Genomic DNA, 20,123 nt, shown 5'->3' on the forward strand with positions numbered 1-20,123 from the left:
AAAATGCAGTGGGGTACAGTCTCAGTGACAGCACTCAGTCCAGGGTGGGGCCCAAGACTGCATTTCTGTTCTTTTATTTTCTTTTTTGGACAACAGAGATCACAAGTAGGCAGAGAGGCAGGCAGAGAGAGAGAGGAGGAAGCTGGCACCCTGCCGAGCAAAGAGCCCGACTCAGGGCTCAATCCCAGGAACCCGGGATCATGACCAGAGCGGAAGGCAGAGACCCCAACCCACTGAGCCACCCAGGTGCCCCCAAGACTACATTTCTAAAAAGCACACTGACATTGCTGAGGCACAGGTCCCACAAACACACTTTGGCCAGGGTTTGGACTCCAGCGCTGCTGACCCTGCTCAGACACAGGGGAGACCTGTGTGGCTTAGAGCAACCTGGGAGAGCTTGCTAGAGGAAGTGAGGGAGTGGTGCTTGATGCTAAGTCTTGAAGCCCTGGGAGGACTGTGGGGGTGAGAAGCAGAAGTTGGGCTTTACCAGGGAGGAGGGAAACAGGGGATTGGTGGGCCTGAAGCCATGCCCAGAGTGAGCAGAATGTCAGTGTGACTCATCTGCCTGTGACTGGGGCCTGCAGGCTGTCCGGGCGGGAGGTTCTGCAGAGCAGCGGTGCAAGGAAGGCCTTCTCATCCCTAACTTGAGAAAATCCAGACTCCTGGCTCCCCAAAGTCTTCCCTCCCTACTACCTTTCTGATTCCCCTCCCTTGCACACACTTGAATTCTATCTCCCCTCCATGAAGACCTTTCTGGTCATTCCAGGTCATAGTCATCTTGTTTTTTTTTTAAAGATTTTATTTATTTATTTGAGAGAGAGAGAGAAAGAGAAGGAGAGACGAGCAGGAGGAGGGGAAGAGGGAGAGGGAGAAGCACGCTCCTCACTGAGCAGGGAGCCCCATGAGGGCCTCCTCCTGTTCTCAGCTAAAGGCAGACACCTAACTGACTGAGCCACCCAGGTGTCCCATCTTGCTCTTCTGAAATGTAACAGGACATATGGTCTAAACGACACATTTGATCATTTAATATTTTAATTGTCCTGTGGCTATTTAACATATGAATTAGGAGTCACCAGATTTTACTGTAACAATGAACCCTGTGGCCATTCACACTGACATTGCTGTTTCAGCATTCATAATAATATGTGGATTATTTATAGCAATCCACAGCATATAAAGGTCTTATACACACGATTTTCATTATAGAATTAAGAGAGAGGCCCAGAAAGGTCAGGTGGCTTGTCCTAAGTCATCCAGCCAGTGGGGTACAGGCTGACAAGTGCTATAAGTGGGTGGCACAGAGCGTTTGGCATCACGTGGCCTCTTCTGCGCTGAACACAAGAGTTGGGCGCACCAGGCTCCCTTGCTTTGTGCCCCCCCAGCCACAGGGGAGGAAGCCACTTGCCTGGTGCCCCCTGGTGGTCTAGTTGAGAACACTGCCAATGCCTTTGATCAAAACATATTTGAACCATAATAAATGGGGATGCCGACAGACCACATCCCCTGAATTTCAGCCCTTTTCTCTTTACAACAAGTATTTTCACGAATAACTGAAGAATGAGGAGCCACACTGCTTTCTGCCAGCATCACCTCGGGTTGCCCGTCTTTGTGGGGACATGGCAAATGATAATGGTAATGACTCCATACTGGAGTTAAGAGTCACTTGCCAAAAACATGGGGACATGTTCCCACCTAGGCCAGCGTGGGCAGTGCAGGGGAGGCAAAGGCCTGGGTGGGAGGACTTTGAGATGTCTCTGTGCGCAGGGGAGTGAAGAGTCTGCATAGAAGCGAGGGAGGTGGACTGGGGCCAAGGCCTGGGGTGGGGGAGGAGAGGCAGGAACAGAGGGTGCCTATCTCGTGCTTGCTGTCTGAATTTCAGGCATTTCTGACTTCCCTCCGGGAACTCTGGTGTTCCCTTCTGCTTGATGTACTCTCAGCCCCAGCCCTCCTATCTGTGGCGCGGTCTGAGAGGCTGCCAGATCTGCTTCCTGGCGCGATGGGGATCCTGCAGAGGGAGGAGCTGGAGAAACCCCACACGTGGGTGGGCTGCGGATGCCTGGTTTCTGGTCCCCGGTCTGCTTCAAGGAAACCTGCAACTCCTTCCTCTCAGATCATGGGTTCCCGCTTTCGGAGACGTTTCCTCCCTGCCATGGAAGAGCCATGCGGTTGTCCATTTCTCTGGGTTAGAGGTTGAACTGTGTTCCTCCCAAAAGATGTTGAAGTCCTAACTGCCACCCAGTACTCATGAATGTGACCTTATTTGAAATAGGGTCTTTGCAGAATTCATCGAGTTTAAGATGAGGACATGTGACTGGTGTGTCCTTATCAAAGGGGAAGGTTGGACACAGGCACGCATACAGGGAAGGTGATGGGACACCATGGAAGAACATTATCTACAAGCCAGGGAACACTGAAGGCTCCCAGAAATGAGGAGAGAGGCCTGGAACAGACTCTCCTTCATAGCCCTCAGTAGGAATCAACCTTGCCAACAACTTGATCTTGGACTTCTAGCCCCAGAACTGTAAGACAATAAATTTCTGTTATGTAAGCTCCCCAGTGTGGTACTTTGTTTCAACAATCCCCAAGCTAAGACACTCAGGAGGGAGAAGGACAGCAGGACTGGCAAGCTGGAGGTGGGCAGGGATCTGGCTTGAGACCCCAGCGCGGAAAGCAGAGACTCACAAAGGTGGCAGGGGCTGGGGGAGAAGACGCACGTACTGACGCGACCCGGGCTCACTGCATAGAGACAGACGCCAATACCCGGCCCAGAGGACAGACAAATGGAAATACGCCATATCTCTAAAATGAAACTCTTTGCGCCAATCACTAGACGTTGTAAAACTACCCTGAAGAATTAACAGCCTTCGTACATGCTAACTACATCCATCATAAATTCGTCTTTAGTTTCTGTTATCATATCACTGTCTCTGGGGACCCCTGGCTTGTCATCATTTGCCCTTTATAATTTATTCATCTTGTTCTTGCCTGCATCCTTTCTACTTATCATTCATCTTTACAGTTGTACATAAAATTGGATGGATCCTTCCATAGCACGGTTGTCAGGAGGGAGATGGGCCTCATCAGGAAGCCCCAGGAAAGCTGGAGCAGGTCCCGCTAGAGTCTTGGAGGTGTCAAGGTGGAGACAGGGTGCACAGAGGGAGAAAGAGGAAGAGCCAGAGGGAGGGAGGCGGAGAGGGGAGAGCCAGAAGAGGCAAAGTGAGAATGATAAGTGAAGACAGGGTAGAAAACGAAAGGGGAAAAAGAGGAAGAGAAAAATGACCAGGAGGGAGAGAAAGGAGGAGGAACCAGGCATAGAGAAAAGGGAGAAAGAGAAAGAATGGAAGACAAGATGGGACCCAGGCTAAGGAAAGACGGGCAAAGACAGAGGAGGCATCCGGAGCCTGCGGGGACCAGCGGGGAGTGGGGGGGGGGGGAGTGCAGCTAGAAATCCAATTAGGGTTGTTTTGTTTTTTAATTTTCCATTTTAACATCTTTCCTAGTATACTCAAAGAAGGTCACACTGAATTTCCATAGGAATGACTGATCCTGAGTTGCGGGGACCTGCGTCTGGAGGTGTGATGGCAGTGATGTTACATGTCTAGTGGGCTGAACCCAAGGCTGGGAGTGGGAGACAGACAGAGAGCAGTGTGTCGGTTTGCTTTGTATTCTTGGGTTGCCAGAGTGAGGACACAAAAGCCAATCTTTAACTAGTGAATTGGAATTTTAATGTTTACCAAGCAGATACAGCTCCCACTCTCCTCACGCCCTCCTCCCCTTGCCAGGTCCCTCTCGTCTTCTCTTCCCTGTCTGCTCCTTCCTCTTGCTGTTTCCACAGGCCTCCTGCTAATTGAACCTAGCTCTTCCCCCTTAGCAGCCCTGGTGAAGAGCCCTTTTTGCTGTCAGAGGAGCAAAGTGCTAGCCACTACTGGCCATGTTGCCTGGTTTTCCTTATCAAGTCTCTCCCCAGAGGCCCTACATTTCTAACTTTGGAAACAGATGGGGTCTTCCTGGAAGACAATTGCCTGCAAAGTCCCAAAGGCATGGGGCCTGAGACTAAGTAGCAGGGGCCTATTTTAAGGAGCAGAATTCTTCCAAGAGGTCTCCTGTGCACACTCAGGCCCCAGGGAACTCTCTGAGTGGACCCCTATGGCCCAGCTCACAGCTCCTGACCTGTCATTCATGCCTTGTGTTCAGGCTGATTCTCAGACCAGAGCGCTCATCTCAAACACCTGTCCTCCTCCTGACTCTCTATTACCAGCCTGCCCATATCCTGAACAAAACCTTGAGCTACTCCTATACCCCACAGTCATCTGGATCCCCCCGAAAGCAACTGGTAGTGCTAAAAAAAAGAGGTGGGTGCCCTGATGCTGGTCCTGGCTTGGCCATTTGTTAATTATGTGACTTTGGACAAATTGCTTAATCTAAGCCTGGGTTTCTACATGTGTGGGGGGTAATCCTGATAATTTCCTCTTAGGGTAGTTGTGAAGATAAAATGAGGTAATAGAGGTAACATGCTTGCTTCCTGTCCATCGGATAGTAATGCTTAAATTAATAAATATTAGTTGTTATTATCGAGCAACTGTCCACACTACCCATTTTATAATAACCTGCTGCCTTGTAGTGTTGATATTTTTGTGCACGTGTGTGGCTCCTGTTTCTAACTTAATGGAAACCTCCGAGAGGGATAGGGATGAGTTTTTCTAAACATGTATTTGCCAGGATGCCTAGCACAGTGCCCAGGACACACTCAGGAAATGCATGTTGATGGATAGAAAAACTGTCCCATGTTGGTTGTACCCTACAAGTAGGGGAACAAATGTTGGATATGGAAGAGGATGAGCTGAAGAGGGTTAGGGGGCCAGGAAGGAGTGATCAAGAGTGTGAGGAAGACATAGAGATGGAGAATTTAGAAGAGTGGAATCACTCTGCCTAGATCCTGGCAGAAGGACCCTGATGAGCTTTTGTGGTTTAATAATCTCATTTTAACCAAGTCATGCTGAACTCAAAAATAATAATCCTTTTGTGACACTGGCCCAGGAATGGTTCCATCAGCCATCCCAGGAACTTTGGTTAGGGCGGTACCTGGGGACACTGACCTCTGATTTGTAAGAATAGCCATTGTGGAATGGTTTCTGAGCTTCCACTCACCCCAAGAGAAATGTCAGCTCCCTTCTCAGTCCCTAAATGAAGACCCATATTGAGGGGCATCTCTAGTTTTACCTCTGTTGTTTTGTTGGTGGTGGTGGTGATGGTGATGTGTGTGTGTGTGTGTGTGTGTGTGTGTGGCGCGCGCGCGCGCGCGCGCACATCAACAATGGTACTGTTCTCCTTGCTGCCTACAGGCAAGCCCTGGAACTTGCTGGGACGCAGAATGGGTTGCCTGCACTATTTTCTCCCCTCTTTTTCTTTTCAGTGAAAAAGTGGAGGGCTGGTTTTAATGGACTGATTTTAATGGATTTTGAAGTCTGGAAAGGTGCCTAAATTGCTGAGGTTACCAGTTTTCTAGGTGCTTTTTTCAATTGCTTTCTTCTTAGTCTGACACAGTGTGCTCACTGGGGCACCTAATGTGGTCACGCCAAACAAGAAGAGGTCTCTCTCTGCGCCCCCCCAACCAAACAGGTGGCCAAGAATACAGTCTCAGCTGGTGGAAATACCCCTTATTTGGTTAGGGTGACAGCATTTTGCTTGGTCCTGTCCCTGCATTTGCTAGCATCACACTTTCTCTGATCTCAAAGGAGAGAACCACAATAATAATACCAGTTCTGCTTTCTGGAATCCACTTTAAAGCTTAATTTTATTTGGTCATTTTGTTTTCATTTGTTTCCATGTGAATGTGTGTGGAGACAATAGGCCCTGGGAAGTTTGAGCTTCAATCTTGTCTTTTCTCTATGTCCCTCCACACCGTTCCCTGCCCCCCACCCCAAGGCTGTGCCTTGCCTGAGAATTGTGATGAGGTCTTTGAGGCCACGAGTCTCCCTGTGAAGCCTTTGAAGAAAGAACAAGCATTCCAGGCACTGCAAGGGGACTCCAGGCTATGTTTTAGCCCCACCATTGGCTTCTCCTCACCCCTCCCATCTCCCAACATACATTCACGTTTCTTTTTGTCCTTTCTCCCAGACTTGCCCAACTTGTCTTTGTGATTTCAGAAAAATGCCACTGGATCTCCCAGTATGAAGGATTAGCGCAGATTATGGGGAACAGTGTTAATTATCGGCGGAAGGGGGGCTGGCGCGTCGCTCCAATGTGCTCCTGATTTCCCCTGGGCCTTTCTGCCTGGTAATAAGCCTGCTTTAATCTGGCAGGCCCCTTGGTGAAATCAGCACCACGGACAGTGGTATTGATTGCTTCTGAGAAACCATCACAGCTGCTCAACCAAATTACCTTTGATATGTGACCTTTAATGTAATTACTGCAACATCAAAGTATTTCTATAAATTATTAAAGAACTAATACACTCCATCATTTAGCTATTCTATTATATGTAAAATAAACAACCACAAGTTAATGTTAGATCCTGAACAATCCACACTTGCTACTGAAATTCTCCCAGTCCCCCTTCTCTCCCCCTTCAAAATCCTGAGTCTCTCCCTCCCACCTTCTCTTTCTGTTTCCCCATCTAATTCCCAGCTTTTAGCCATCACAAAACTCCCCGGAAATCTCTCTCAGGCTGATGGAGGACCTCCCAAAACAATACGGTATTTTCTTCCATTTGGGTGGTTCTAAAATATCTATCACAATCTTCCCCAAAACAAAGTACCATAAACACTTTATTAATCAGCACAAACCTTTCTCAGAAGGCTTTGATTATCTTACAATATGGCTTTATGCTTCACACATAACATGGGGCGATGTGGAGCATATTTCTGCCATCTTACAGAGGGCACCAAGAAAGTAATTACTATAATATATGTGCGTGTAGCCGCGCCACTAAAAAACCAACTGGGGAATGGCCACCGTGCCAGAGCTGGGCTCCACACAAAAACCTGTGCGGTGCACGATTTCCATACATTTGCATCCGCGGGTATGTTATTAAGATGACTCAGCCCCGTGCTTTGCAATCACAAGTACCAAAATACAATACAAAGGCTGTCTTAATGGAAGGAAGGCCCTCCCCTCCCCTAAATGGGTAAAGAAGGATCTGTGATGCAAAGGAAGGCTGCCCCGACCCAGGGTTGCATTTTCTGCCTACCTGGTTAACCTTTCCCGCTGTGGGGCAGAAATGGAAACGTGTGTTTGCATACGGGTTTGCTCGGTAAGAATGTAAACATGCATGTGTAAACACCGGTGAGCACACACACAGAATACACGTGCTCCCCTGCAGTGTCCATTGTATAAGCTTAACCACGGTATATTTGCAAATTCTTTAAATAATGCCCACAAACACTCACATCTTTCCATTTATCTTTAGATACTCTGTGAGCCGTATATCTACCCCCGCCCCATCTCTCTGAACCCACAGGAGAGACCGCGCAGACCCTTGACCCGAGGAACACTTCTTATTTTATGGTGATGAACTAGCCGCGATAATAGCCATGGCTGATATCACACCCAGTTAGGGGGGCCATAAATAATTCTCTTCTCCCCCGCACAGAAGCTATAAACCAGGGCTGAGGCGCGATAGTTTATCAAAGACGAGGGCTGGCTCCTTAAATAAACCGCGGTGATCTCACTTGCGGCGCCGAGCCTGGGCGAGGAGGCGCCCCCTCCCGCCGCGGCCCCCACCCCCGCCCCAGGAACAGTCCGTGTACGACGTCGATCCGCTGGCGCTCTGGCGGCCCCGCCAGTGGGGGCCCCGTGGGGCCGGCGGAGCCTGCTCCGGGCTCCGGGGACCCAGGGCACCCTGCGTCCCCGCCCCGGCTGCCCGCGAGGGAAGTGCGCGGAGCAGGGACAGGATCGGAGGCGACGGGAGGGCCAGGGGAGGAGCCGCGCCCCAGCTCCGTGGCCGTGGCCGAGTTCGCCCCCAGCCCGGGATTCCGTCGGGCCTGGACGGCGGGGTGAGGACGCCGCGGGGCGAGCTCGGAGCCCGGCGCCCACGCTCCCTCGTCCCGGCCCCGCGCCTCCCGGCTTCTGGGGGCGCCGGGGGCGGCGCGCCAGCTCCGGAGCGGAGGCAGGCGCGCGCCCGGGGCCCGCGATCCCCCCCGCCGGCCGCGACGCAGCCCGGCCTCCCGAAGTCGCCCCCTGTCGGCGCGTCGGTCGCTCGCGCCTCGGCGGGCGCCACTTACCCCGGGCAGAGTCTTCTGCTCGTGCAGCGCGCTCTGGGCCTTCAGCGCTGACTCACGCTCGCAGTAGGTGAGGAAAGCGCAGCCTAGGGAGGGAAGCAAGCGCCGAGAAGGGTCAGTGGGGAGCCCCCGGGCCGCCGACGCGCCCTCTCGCCCGCCCTCCAGTCTCGGCCCCTCCCCGCTCTGGGTCCCTCTCCCCACCTCTCTCTCTCCTGTGCACTCCACGGGAGCTTTCTTGCCTCTCCGTTTTCCTGTCTGTCTGCTTTTTGTCCCTCGCGTTGCTTTTCCGTTTTGCTCACTCGCCGAAGTCTCCCCACCCTGCATCTCTCCCCCCCCACCACGCCCCCGCCCCCTCTCCCCGCGGGTCCCTTCCTGTCCCTGTGCCCTGTGCCTCGCCCTCTCCCTCCCTCCTTCCCTCCCTTCCTCACCCCCCTCCCCCGCAGTTTTGTCTTGCTCCACACCCAGTACCTCCCGGAAGGGACAGCTCCGAGCCCTCACTCCCCACCTCTAGTCACATAGCACCATGAACTTGTTCTAGCCCCTTCCGGAGTGCTGCTGGCTGCTCCATCAGGGATGCTGGAAAGACCCTCGAGACTTGCCCCTGCCAAATAAAGTCTCCATCTGTAGGGAGGACCCTAGGCCTGTCTGTACTAATAAAGTGAGTGGGGCTGTCCATGTGTCCCCTGCCACCCCATGTGCAGTGACATCTCCACACCCCTCCAGTTAGAGGGCTTCTTGAGCACATCCAGCCCAGCAACGCTCAACACGTGCTGAGGCCCACTCTTGCTCTGCCTCTAATTCCCTGGGAGACCCTGGCAAATTCTGTCTCCTGTGCGGTCTCAGTATCCTCGTGTGTGCATTGAGAGGGCTGACCCAGTGGGCTCCACAGTCACTCCAGTACAGTTTTCTCCTTAAGTGACTGACCGTGCCTCGCCAGGGAATCTGTATTTTACAGAACAATGTACCTAACTCAAGGGGTGACTCTTTCTGCTGGCCCTTCAGGCATGGTGACCAAGCGAAGAGCATGCTTGCTCGTAGGAGAGACTTTCTGGCAGTTCCCGCAAACTGCCGGATGTCAGGGGCCTCTTCCTCTGCCTGTAGACGTGGCCGAGCATGGCTTCCGAGGCCTGTAAGACCTAGGCCATAGGGGAAGTCAAAAAGCCACCTTTGGCCAACAGAAGGTTTTAGTCTTCTGGGGACCGTCACCTCAAGCTTTCTGAAGTCACCCTGCAGCCTGGCCACTTCCCTTGTTTCCCAGGTTTCTTCCCCTCCACTGCCCCTCTTCCTTTGTTCTCACGATCTTCTCACCTGGTATGCCTTCTTGCCCCATCTCCCGTCTTCCAATCCCACCCTTCTTTCAAGACTCCGATCAAGTTCCCCTGATTCTGAGCAGCCCTTCTTGACCGCTCTGGTCCATCCCAAGCCAACCTCACGTCCATCCCAAGCCAACCATTCTCTGGCCATTTGTTAACTACTTCCCAGGTGCCTGCTGTGTGCCAGGCTCTGTGGCCTAGGCCCTCTTCCGGTGAGGTCTGCAGGCTGGTGGAGCCTACACCAACCCCTGCTACCAGGCTTTCTCTGGCTTCTCGCTCCGGGGGGAACAGAGTGCTCCCAGCATCCTCTGCGTTCTTTTCTCCTCCACCACCTACTGCTGAGGGGGTGTGGGGGAACACAGCCCTTCCTTCTCTTCCAGTATAGAAATTGGTCCTGGGGTGCCTGGATGGCTCAGTCCTTAAGCATCTGCCTTCAGCTCAGGTCATGATCCCAGGGTCCTGGGATCGAGCCCCGCATTGGGCTCCCTACTCGTCGGGAAGCCTGCTTCTCCCTCTCCCACTCCCCCTGCTTGTGTTCCCTCTCTTTCTGTGTCTTTCTCTGTCAAATAAATAAATAAAATCTTAAAAACAAAACAAAACAAAAAATTGGTCTGCCTCCTTTCCCCTTCGGAGAGGAGATGGAAGGGAATGTATGATCGAAGGGGACAGAAAGGAGGAAGGAGCAGGGAGAGATACCGGGGAGGCAGAAACTCTCAGCAAACTGTGGGCTCTGTGCCTTCCCCACCTCCAACTCTTGCCCCCGGCTGGGAGGACCCTTGAGTGCCAGGAAGTCTCTCCTCCACCCCATCCCATCCCTCCCCATCCAGACCCCAGATCACCCTGCCTTCTCCCTGCTCCTCACTCCTCCCTCCTGGTCCTGGCAGGTGGTTATTGATGGAGACACCAGGGGACTGAAATGAATAGCAGTCAGAGGCCCCCATGACGTCCTCCCTCGTGCTGCTGCCTGCCTCTCTGGGGGCCTCTTTCCTCCCGTCCCTTTCCTGGCCTTGTCCTCTGCCTGTGACTGTCTGCAACTGGGAGGCAGCCACTGTCTTGCTGCAGGCAGGCAAGCCAGCTAGGGACAAGGTCAGGGGCAGGTGTGGAGAGGGAGGGGAAGGAGGAATGGGAAGAAGAAGAAGGTGGCAGGAGGAGGAGGGAACAGGGAGAAGAAAGGAGAAGTAGGAGGAGGTTAGAGGAAGGCCAGGAAGGGGGAGTAGGAGGAAGAAAGGGAGAAAATGGCCACACTATTGTGGCCCCGGATGACGGATAATGATCCCAGGAAAGAGAAAGAATCTGTTGCTTTTTTCCAGCTTCCAGGAATTTCTGCCAGTGTCTCTGAGACCTCACAGCCACTGCGAACCAGAATCTTTGAGGGAACCCCCAGGCCCCATGGGACGGTCCCTGACATCTCCTCCCCTTGACCTCCCCTCCTTCAGTTCTTCCTCTTGCTACCCCCTTGCCTCCTTCCTATTTCTCGGCTCTGCTAGACACACTCTGCCTTAGGACTTCTGCACTGATTCACCCTGCTCTCTGCAGGCTTGCTCCTTCACTCCCCCCAGGTTTCTGCTTGAATGTGACCTAGTGATGCCCTTTCTGACCTCCTTTCACACAGCACCCCTCCCCCAACACACACTTCGTCTCCGACCTCTGGTCCGGTTTTCTCTTCAACTTGGCACCCCACTGAGCTATGAGCCTTACACGTTGGTTCCTTGATTGGCAGTTGCCCTGCCCTCCGAGAGAGGTCAGGGACTTGCTTCTGTTCCTTTCTAGCTTGGTTCTCCATGCCCCCAACAAGGGCAGGAGGCGGGATCTCAATACATATTTGTCAAGAGCCCGGAATCCTGCCCAGCAACTTGTGCGGGGCCAATGGGGGGGAGGGGGGCAGTGCCCTCATCTATAAAAGGGGAGAGCCATCCCCCTCAGAGGTTGGTGGGGAGACCTACTAGCCAGCGGGTACCAACAACCTCTGCAGAGCATGGCCTAAACAGAAGCTCGCTCTCCTGGGCATGAGATCAGCAGGAGGAGTCCGTGCCTGCATGTCTGCCAGGCGGACTAGCCTTACAGAGGTGCCGGCTGGGGGAGACCCCCGGGCCCTGCTCAAGTGTCCTCTTCAGCCAGTCCGGTGCCATGGCTCAGCTCAATATGTCTCACTAGGGTTCTTAAAAAAATAAAAATTAAAAAAAAAAAAAAAGGCAGATATAGCTAAGCAGCTATTAACTGCTGACCACATCGTGTGCAAAAGACTGTATTTGCTCCCTCGTGGAGGGTAGAGCCCTGGAGGACCAGCAGCCTGGCTGGGAGGCAGTGGCTTCAGAAGGAGAGTTTGCTATCGCAGGGTCTTGCCCAGCAGGGTGGACCTGAGGTGGGGGCTCAGGTGGCACTCAGGGTGGCCAGGCCTCACTTGCTGGCACGTGCTGCCCTCTCACGTGTAGGACAGGGGCTTGGGGGCATACAGAAGCCCACTGGGAAACGCTAGTCTTGACTTCCTGGTGTTCACTACTGCTCCTCACGGGAGTTGTGGAGTTGGGGAGGGGGCTTCCAGCTGCAAGGGTGTGGAAGGGACCCTCAGCTCAAGGCTCACCAAAGCTGCTCTGCTCGCCCTCTGGGATGTGCTAAGCTGACCTGTCCCCGGAGACACAGCTGTGAGACCTCTTGGGAATTCACAGTCTATTCAGGAAATGGGATTGTCCCCCGGAGCATCTGCCTACTGAGCCAACAGGGCCGGGGAGAGGAGGCTAGGCCAGGCTCTGCACCTTGGGAAGGCCTGAGAAGGGATCCCCTCTCTCCGTGGACGGGGCTGGTGGCCCAGCATACCCTCCCCGGCCTGGCCCTACAAGTGGACCCTTACCCTGTGCTCACAGAAAGAAGAGGAGTCCACTGTGGCCTTTGGGAGAAGCAGAACAATTGAAAGGCATAGAGAGGTCTCTCAGTGCAGAGATGGTTTTATGTTTCAACTGTGGAATACTCTATAGCAGTTAAAATGCTACAGTGGTCCTCGATGTACCAGCATGGGAAGCCACAGTCAGAGGCGAAAAGCAGAGTCATGAAACAGCATACACTGCGTACACGCAATGACGACACAGTCCATTAGTTCCACGTGCGCCCACATCTGTGTTTACACCATGACACAAAGTCTAGAAGGTGTCACACCAAGCTGGAAACAGGGAGTCTGTGGGAAGGTGGGGCATATCCCCAATAACATTAACTTTTTTCGGTTTGATCGACGCAGTTAGACACCATGTATCACAGTTAGACTCATGTATCACTTGCACAATTAATTTTAAAGAAAAAAAAAAGCTATGCCGAAGAAGATAGGATGATAGGGGAGGCAGTGCGAGTGGGTGAGCCAGGCTCACAATCCCTTTTGAGGGGACAGTCAAATATCACTGGACATCAGCTTCCTGGCAAATTCTTCATGAGGGAAATTATCACATGAGGGTCCGCCTGTGTCCTGGTCTCAAAGCTTCCAGGAACTGACGTAGATTCCCTCCACCTAGCAAGCGATGCTGAGGCGGGATCTGAGGTGGGGAGTGCAGAAATGACTCTCCGTGGGGCTAGGATCTCACAGCTCGGCTCCCCTTTTTCCTGTCCCACCGTCCTGGAGGGAGGGTCCCCCAGCACCAGCCCCTCCCACAAGTCTCCCATCCCTCTGGAATCACGGACCTGAGCAGAACAGAACTGCAGCCCAGCAGAGCAGGGATGGACTTTAGAAATCATGGGGGGGGGGGGTGGGGAGGGTGCAGAGAGATGTCACACGTTCACACGTTGAGACACGTGCCATGACAATCCTACCGGCAGCAGCTGCAGCCGGGGTTCCCTGCACCAGGCAGCCTCCACCCTCCTGCCTCTCTTCTGAGGCTCTCACTTCTACCATGTGCCCTGAACACTGGCCTGGACCTGCACTCACTGGTCCTCATGCTGACGGTTAACCTCTTCCCACTCATCCTTTGTATTTACTTGTCCTTCCCATCTGTTCCTTGGCTTGTGTCTCTGAAGTCTGAGACTGTCCACTGTGTGAGGGCTAAGGGCTTCGAAATGGAGGACTGAGCTTCTAGCTCAGGCACCTGAGGGCTGGGAGACCTAGAGAGCCATGACGGTGGGAGAAAGGGAGCCACCTGGCCTGCAGAGAGATTGGGAAGGCCTCTGGCAGGGAAGGAGGGGGAGGGGGTAGAAAGGTGTGGCCAGGAGTGGTTGATCAGGAGCTCAGGAGCCTTGGGGAGGCTGGCGGAGCTGGGAGGGCGGTGCTGTGCTGAGGTGCAGGGGGAAGACGGCAGACACCCCCCCCCCCCCGCCAGCTGGGCGAGGGGGCACCACTGGTTCCCGAGAAGGTGGGTGGGTGCCCTCTCCCACGTGGGGGTAAAACACAGCCCAGCAGAATTAATTGCGAGAGATGGCAGTAATTTACAAAGCCCCCGTGTGCGGGGATAAAAGGCCCTTGTCATTGTGAAGTGAAGGAAGTACAATTTCCTGCCCAGCTCCAAGCAGGGCCCAAGTCTGGGGTGTAATCATCATCACGGAAGGGAAGGCTCCTGATGCGCTCCCACCTCCCACCCAGCCAGGCCTTAGCTTCCCACTAATTGAATTACTGAATTAGCTGGAGGAAGGTGGCCCTAGGATAGGGAGATCTGGACTTTAATAAAACATCAGATCCTTTAGGGCCTGCACTTGGCTGGCCTGGAGGAAGTGAGAGGAAGCTAGGGCCTGGGAACGGGGTGGGGAAGGAGAGCAAGCCGGAAACGCACCAAACAGCCAGACCAATGGGTCAAGCCGGGCGCTCCCTGTTCAGTTCGGTCCTCTTAGGCTGTCCAGGAAGACCCCCTTCCCACCCCAAATCTCCACCCGTAGACCTGCCTAGTTCCTGAAATCCCATCCTCAGAGCACCACCCCTCAGTGGTTCTCACTGAGTCTGCACCTGAAAATCACCTGGAGAATCTTAAAAAACAGACACAGGCCCCGCCGCAGAGAAATTAAGGCAGAATCTCTGGGGGCGGATGGAGAGAGGGAGGGAGGGATGGAGGGAACATCCGCCAGCCTCCCAGAAAAGAGGGTCACAGGTGTTCTGAGGCCAAATCCGCCCCCTTCTCCCTGCCCCAATCCAGTTCCCCTCCCCCATGGTCTGGGTGGGCAAGGGTTACCTCTCTGGTGCTTTCTGGAGCAAAACGCCCCTTCCTCCCTTCTTCTGCACGTGGGAGACAGAGCTGCAGAGCTGTTCCTCACCTACACATTCTCCCTCTGGGAATATCTTCCCACCTGGGTGCTCTTCCCGGGTCTGCACCTCCTTTGAGACCCACCACTTTGGGTGTCTGGATCTGTGACGCCAAGGCGCCTCCCTGGACCCCCACAGTCTCATCTCACCTTCCTCTGATTCCTGCCCCAAGGGTGAGCCTTGTCTGCTCACTTGAGAATGGGCCCTTGGGGCTCAGCAGAGCCTGGTGACTGGCAGGAGAAAGAAACCAGGAGACTGTGAACAGTCTCTGCCTCTCTTTCCCAGCCCAGCCCCCAGCGGATCCTCCTGCCATCTTGCCAGGACCTGTCCTGGCTGTTCTGGTGCCCCTGGTTCTTTCTACCTGGACCTTCGTCCTTTCTCCCCCTTCCCCAGGGGCCTCCTCCGTGCTGGTCTTGCAACAGCTCCTGCGGCTCTCTTCTTTCCACAGCAGAGGGACAGTGGACCCACCCATGGACATGACTCTGACTTCCTCTTGCATCGCCATCTCCATGGGGTAAAGCCAAGCCTGAGCATCCCTTCCCCTTCAGCCTCTGCCTTGCCTCTCTCCTCCGGAGCCCACATGTCCTTCTAGGAGTGATGGAGCCTCCCCTCTCCCACCAAGATTTCCCCGACTGCACCAAGCCCAGCATCTCTACAAGCCCTTATGGATGGCCCCTCTCAGTTGGCAGTTAGGACACACATATTCGTCTACCTTGCATTTATGAGTGTTTTGCCCACATTGAAATCTGCTACTGTAGGAACCATCAACTCCAGGGGCCTCTCCTCTTCCCAGTGACAGACATCATTGAATGCAGTGGTGGTTAAACTCCGCTCTGCCCCTGCCTGGGTGATGGTGATCTGAAACGCTGGGGAGAGATGGTTGGCTGCAGGGAGAACAGGGTGTGTGGAGAGGGTCTGGGATGCCTGCCTTTCAGCTCAGGCCCCTGATGGCGGCAGGAGCCATCCATCTTCCTGGGAGGAGGCCTGGAAGGTGGAGTGACAGGGCCGCCGGCAGGCTGGGGAGATGGATGGTGCCCTCAGCCAGCGCATTAGGGCTGCGGGCCTTCCCCCTGTTCAGGGCCCTCCAGGGTTGAAGCTCTACCCTTGGTCCTCATCCTGCTCTGGGGCGCAGCACTGTCTTCCTGCACCCACTGTCCTTAAACAGGAAACTCCAGGGGAGAGCATGGCGGCCTGTTCAAGCGCTTCTCAGAGATAGCGGTTGCACGACGTGGGGAAGTTGATTTGGCTCACTGTGACCCTAAGTGTGTCTCCTACTTCTTCCAGGTCTCCTGTCCTTTGTGGCCACAAGACAGAGATGGACACAGAGCTGGGAGAAAGGGATGTCCCCAGACTTACACTAGGAGCCCCCGGGGAATGGGACCAGCCTTCTCTTTCTCTGCCTGCGGGACACAGGGCAGGGTCCAGGGAGCTCAGACCTGGCTCTGGACCTCAGGGGATGAAAGGAGTGGTGATCAGGCCTTTGCCAGGTGTCTCTCCTGCCAGTTGCCCTTGTTTACACCCTTAGCACTGGAGAATGACATGTCTGGTGTCAGCTGCAACATCTTTATGGCACTGTGAAAAGGGACAAAAACTGGGCATGACATATTGATGGCCTCTCTCTCTCTCAGCAAAGAGCTCTTGGTGGTGGGACCTGGCCCAGGGAAGGTGTCAGCCTTTCTGAGGCTCAGCCCAGGGACGAAGGACCCCTCCCCCCTTGCTCCGCTGACCCGTGTGCTGGCTTTGTTCCCATGGCCAAGGGGCTGCCTGTGCCCCGTCTCTAGGCCAAAATTTCCTGCTCGTCCCCATGAAAGCACTCAGCGCTCCCTTTCATTCCCGTCTTTATGGGGCTGCTTCACTGGACACGGTGCTGTTGCTCCCATGAGCTCAGCCTTCTTGTACCTCGGAGCAGGCCACAGCATGTTATCGTGGCTTGCAGAGACCTGAGGCCCCCTGATGGCTGTTTGGGGCTCAGTTCCTGTTGTCCCCTCCAGCAGCCCTGGGCAGTATCTGGGCCCAGGGTGGCCTCATGGGAGATGTCTTTTCTCCACACCCCCACCCCATAGCTTGCACTTGGAAGGAAAGGCTCCGGGGTGACCTTATTCTCTTCCTGCAAGGACCCAAGTGGAGTGAGCTGGGCTCTCAGGGGCTTCCCTGGGCCACAACTACCTGAGCTCCCTCTACCCCTAGAGCCTCCTTCAATGTCAAAGTCAGGTCATGGGCTCCTCCACAGAGGGCTCTATTTGAGCGTCCAGGTTGGATCTGAAATGTACATGGGGGCACTTGTTACTCACACAGATGCCAGGATAAGCGCTAAGGCACAGACAGTGAACCGTGGTCCCTTCTAATTAACCTGGTTGGGGAGTTTAGATCTTCCTGTTTTGAATTTTCTCAGAACAGGGAGCACCTGCAGAGAAGCCGGGTGTGACTCAGTGGGAAGGGACTGTGAGCTTTCTGAGTGCCACAGTGGAAGGGGATCTCAGGGGCCCTTGGCCTGACCCAGACCCTCACTGAACTGTGGGAGCGGGGCCACAGGTAGGGCCTCTAAGAAAGCGGGGCCATCTCAACTGCTCTGGGAGGGAAACCATATTCCCGCCTCAGAGCACTGCTGCCCTCAGTGTTCCCATCTCCACTGCCGTCCTGCAGCTGCCTCTGCCTCTTCTCCTGTCTTGCTGCAACAGCAGTGCTGGGCTGGCTGACCTCAGCCATGCTGCTGCCCCCGCCCTGGTGCGCTGAACCCTCAGTGTGTGGGAAGGACATGGTGCAGGACCCGAGCCCCTCGGTGGCCCCCAGTGCTTGCCAGGTCGTGTGTCTCAGGCCCGCAGAGGAGGCTCAGCCATGCTTGTGGACTTGCACAGAATTCCCATTGTTGGAGCATCACGTGGTGATTGGACCTGCTAAACTAAGGTGGGGGTCATTTTCCCCAATAGAATCCCCTTCCCCATGGAAGTGGAAATGTTGGGGAATCCCTCCTTGGTATGCTCCTGAAGCCCCAGGCCACCTCTCTGAAACTCTCCCCGGCATATCCGCAGACACAGCTCTCTACCCCATGATGTCCTTACACCACAGGGGACTGGCCTCTCTTGACTCCTTTCTCCGGTGAAAGGAGAGATCACACCCTCAAGGCAGGGGACTGTGGAGTCTCTCTGTCCCTCTTCTCCATCGCACTGAACCACACTTCTCCCCAACACATAGCCAGTCACATCTGGGCCTTTGCTCTGGCTCCTCTCCCACCTGAGCTGCCCTCCTGGCTTGCAGGGGCGGGGGGCGGGGGTCCTCTACCAGCTCCTACCACCTCTGCAGCCCTCCCCAGCTTCCCAGCACTCCCGGATTCTCCTTCCAATGAGTTCTTCTACGCCCAAGTGTCTAAAACATAACCATGAGGGTTTGGCTGAACAGAGTTTTCTACTGTTCTCATCTGCGGAAACTGTGTCTCCCTGCTAGACCACAGCTCACAGGGCTGGGCCTGTCCTGTCCATTCTCGAACCAGCCCCAGGATGGGAGCTTCACAGAGCGACTGAGCTGCAGAGAATCAGAAGGGAGGGCACGCCAGCTCCACTTTGATTGTGCTCTGGCATGCAGGACCTGCCAGATGAGGTGAATTAATCTCGCCTCCCTCTCCTGGCTCCTTCCTAACAGCCCCTAATTCACTTAAAGGACAAAAAAAAAAAAAAAAAAAAAAAAAAAAAAAGGAGAAGAAGAGGAAGAGGAAGAAGAAGATGCACACCAACCAAGAAATTCCAACCTCAGCATCCAAGACAGGCTATTTTGAAAAGACCAATAGCCAGGAGTCCCATATTATAAGATCAATGTTTGGAAAATATGATTTTCTTTTTAAAAGCAGAAAAACAATCTCACAGAATCCTGGCAGGCCATGGTCCAGCTCTCGGCAGAGGGTGTCTTTCTCTCATGATCTCAGCCACTTAAGCCACACTTCTGGCTGGGCATTGGGCTTCACCCAACATCAATAAGATAAGTTCAATCACAGGCAGTTAGCAACATTTAACCTGAGGGCTGCGGCAAAGGAGTAGTTAGCAAATGTGGTGGGGGTGCTGGCCTCCGTGAGTTAATCCCTCAAGCTCCCTGAGCCCTGGCAGACATAGCCATCACACTGTAGGAGGGACGGAGGCTTGAGCCAGTCCGCTGGCCCGAGTCCTGGGAAGGGATGGAGCCACTCACCCTTCATTCATCAATGACCTTGGGAGTGCCCAAGCTGGGTGAGAGGCAATTGGCAAGGGGGAGGGTGACCTCTGGGAGGGAAGGACAGAGCATGGCATTCTGCTTGATTTCCTCTGTTTCTGGAGACTTACCCACATCCCAAAGAGCCCACCAAGAAAGAGGACCGAGCTATGTAATGCGCTGACTGGTACATCAGACTTAAACCACGTGATCCGGATGGTACTATCATCTGCGGTGGGAGGGAAAGATGACTCATTCATTCACCGGTTCCGCAACTATTTATTGAGGGCCCATCATTTGCTAGATGGTAAAAGGCATAAAGGAGCCCCTAGGTGAACAAACTTGCAAGGCCAGGAGCTATGTGTGCCGGGAGCACAGGGGCCAAGCCAAGGGTTGTGAGGGGCTCATGCTGACAGCAAACACTGGTGATGGGTTATCTGCCGGGCATGGGTCTAAGTGCTTCACATGCATCAAATCGTTTAATACAATAACTCTTTGCAATAGTACAGATCATCCCCATTTTACAGGTAAGGAAACAGAGGCTCTCGAAGACAAAAGACTGCCCTGGGCCTTTGGCCAAGTTCCTGGTAGAATGGGCTGCCAGATGGGACAGGCCCCCTGCTGAGTCTGTGACCTTAACCCTGGGTTCTGCCACTTCCTGGAGGAGGACGCTGGGCTCTGCTCAGGGCAGGGACAAATCAGGGCAGGGACTCTCTCCCCCTTCCCGCCCCCACCCCACCTCCTTCCTTCGTTTCTTCTTCTGTCTCGTGGCTGGAATCCCATATTCTCTCTTGTCTTTCAATTTCATTCCCATTCTTGACTACTCCAGGATACGCCATTTTTTTCACCCCTAAACAAGGTAACACTGGACCTTGTGGTTTCTGTCACCTGCCAGCCGCCACCTCTAGGACATCCATTTAACCCCCACGACCTGGTTGTTTCCATCAGCAGGACCCCTGGGAAAGGGCTCCATCTCCAAGGGAGGTGGGCCTGGCTTCAATGGCAGTCTCTGCCTTGTTCTGGAAGCCCCTGGCAGTTTGGGTCGTTCACGTCATCCCACTGCAACCCCTGGGCCTCAGGTTCCTTAGCCAGTGACCTGCCAGGGTCATGGGCATCCAGCTGTGTGCCTGGCAGATCGCTAGCAGGGATTACTCCAGCCACCCTCACCGGGAGCAGCAGCAGTGACACGACGCTAAAGACACCGCTTGG

At 54.1% G+C, this 20,123-nt stretch overlaps 1 protein-coding gene across 50 annotated transcripts in view; it reads right to left on the reverse strand.

Moving 5' to 3' along the window:
* The window catches only part of CELF4 (CUGBP Elav-like family member 4), a 287,707-nt gene that overhangs the window by 204,014 nt on the left and 63,570 nt on the right, over positions 1-20,123 (reverse strand). For 49 of the 50 annotated variants that reach the window (XM_046025025.1, XM_046025074.1, XM_046025033.1 and 46 more), the window contains exon 2: positions 8,223-8,305. In XM_046025025.1, coding sequence (XP_045880981.1) covers positions 8,223-8,305 — 83 coding nt within the window. Of the gene's footprint in view, positions 1-8,222; positions 8,306-8,420; positions 8,534-20,123 lie in introns of those variants that run through there. The other variant, XM_046025072.1, reaches the window with a different exon arrangement.

This window comes from Meles meles, chromosome 12 (genome assembly GCF_922984935.1).
Source record: "Meles meles chromosome 12, mMelMel3.1 paternal haplotype, whole genome shotgun sequence".
In the NCBI taxonomy this organism is placed as follows: domain Eukaryota; kingdom Metazoa; phylum Chordata; class Mammalia; order Carnivora; family Mustelidae; genus Meles; species Meles meles.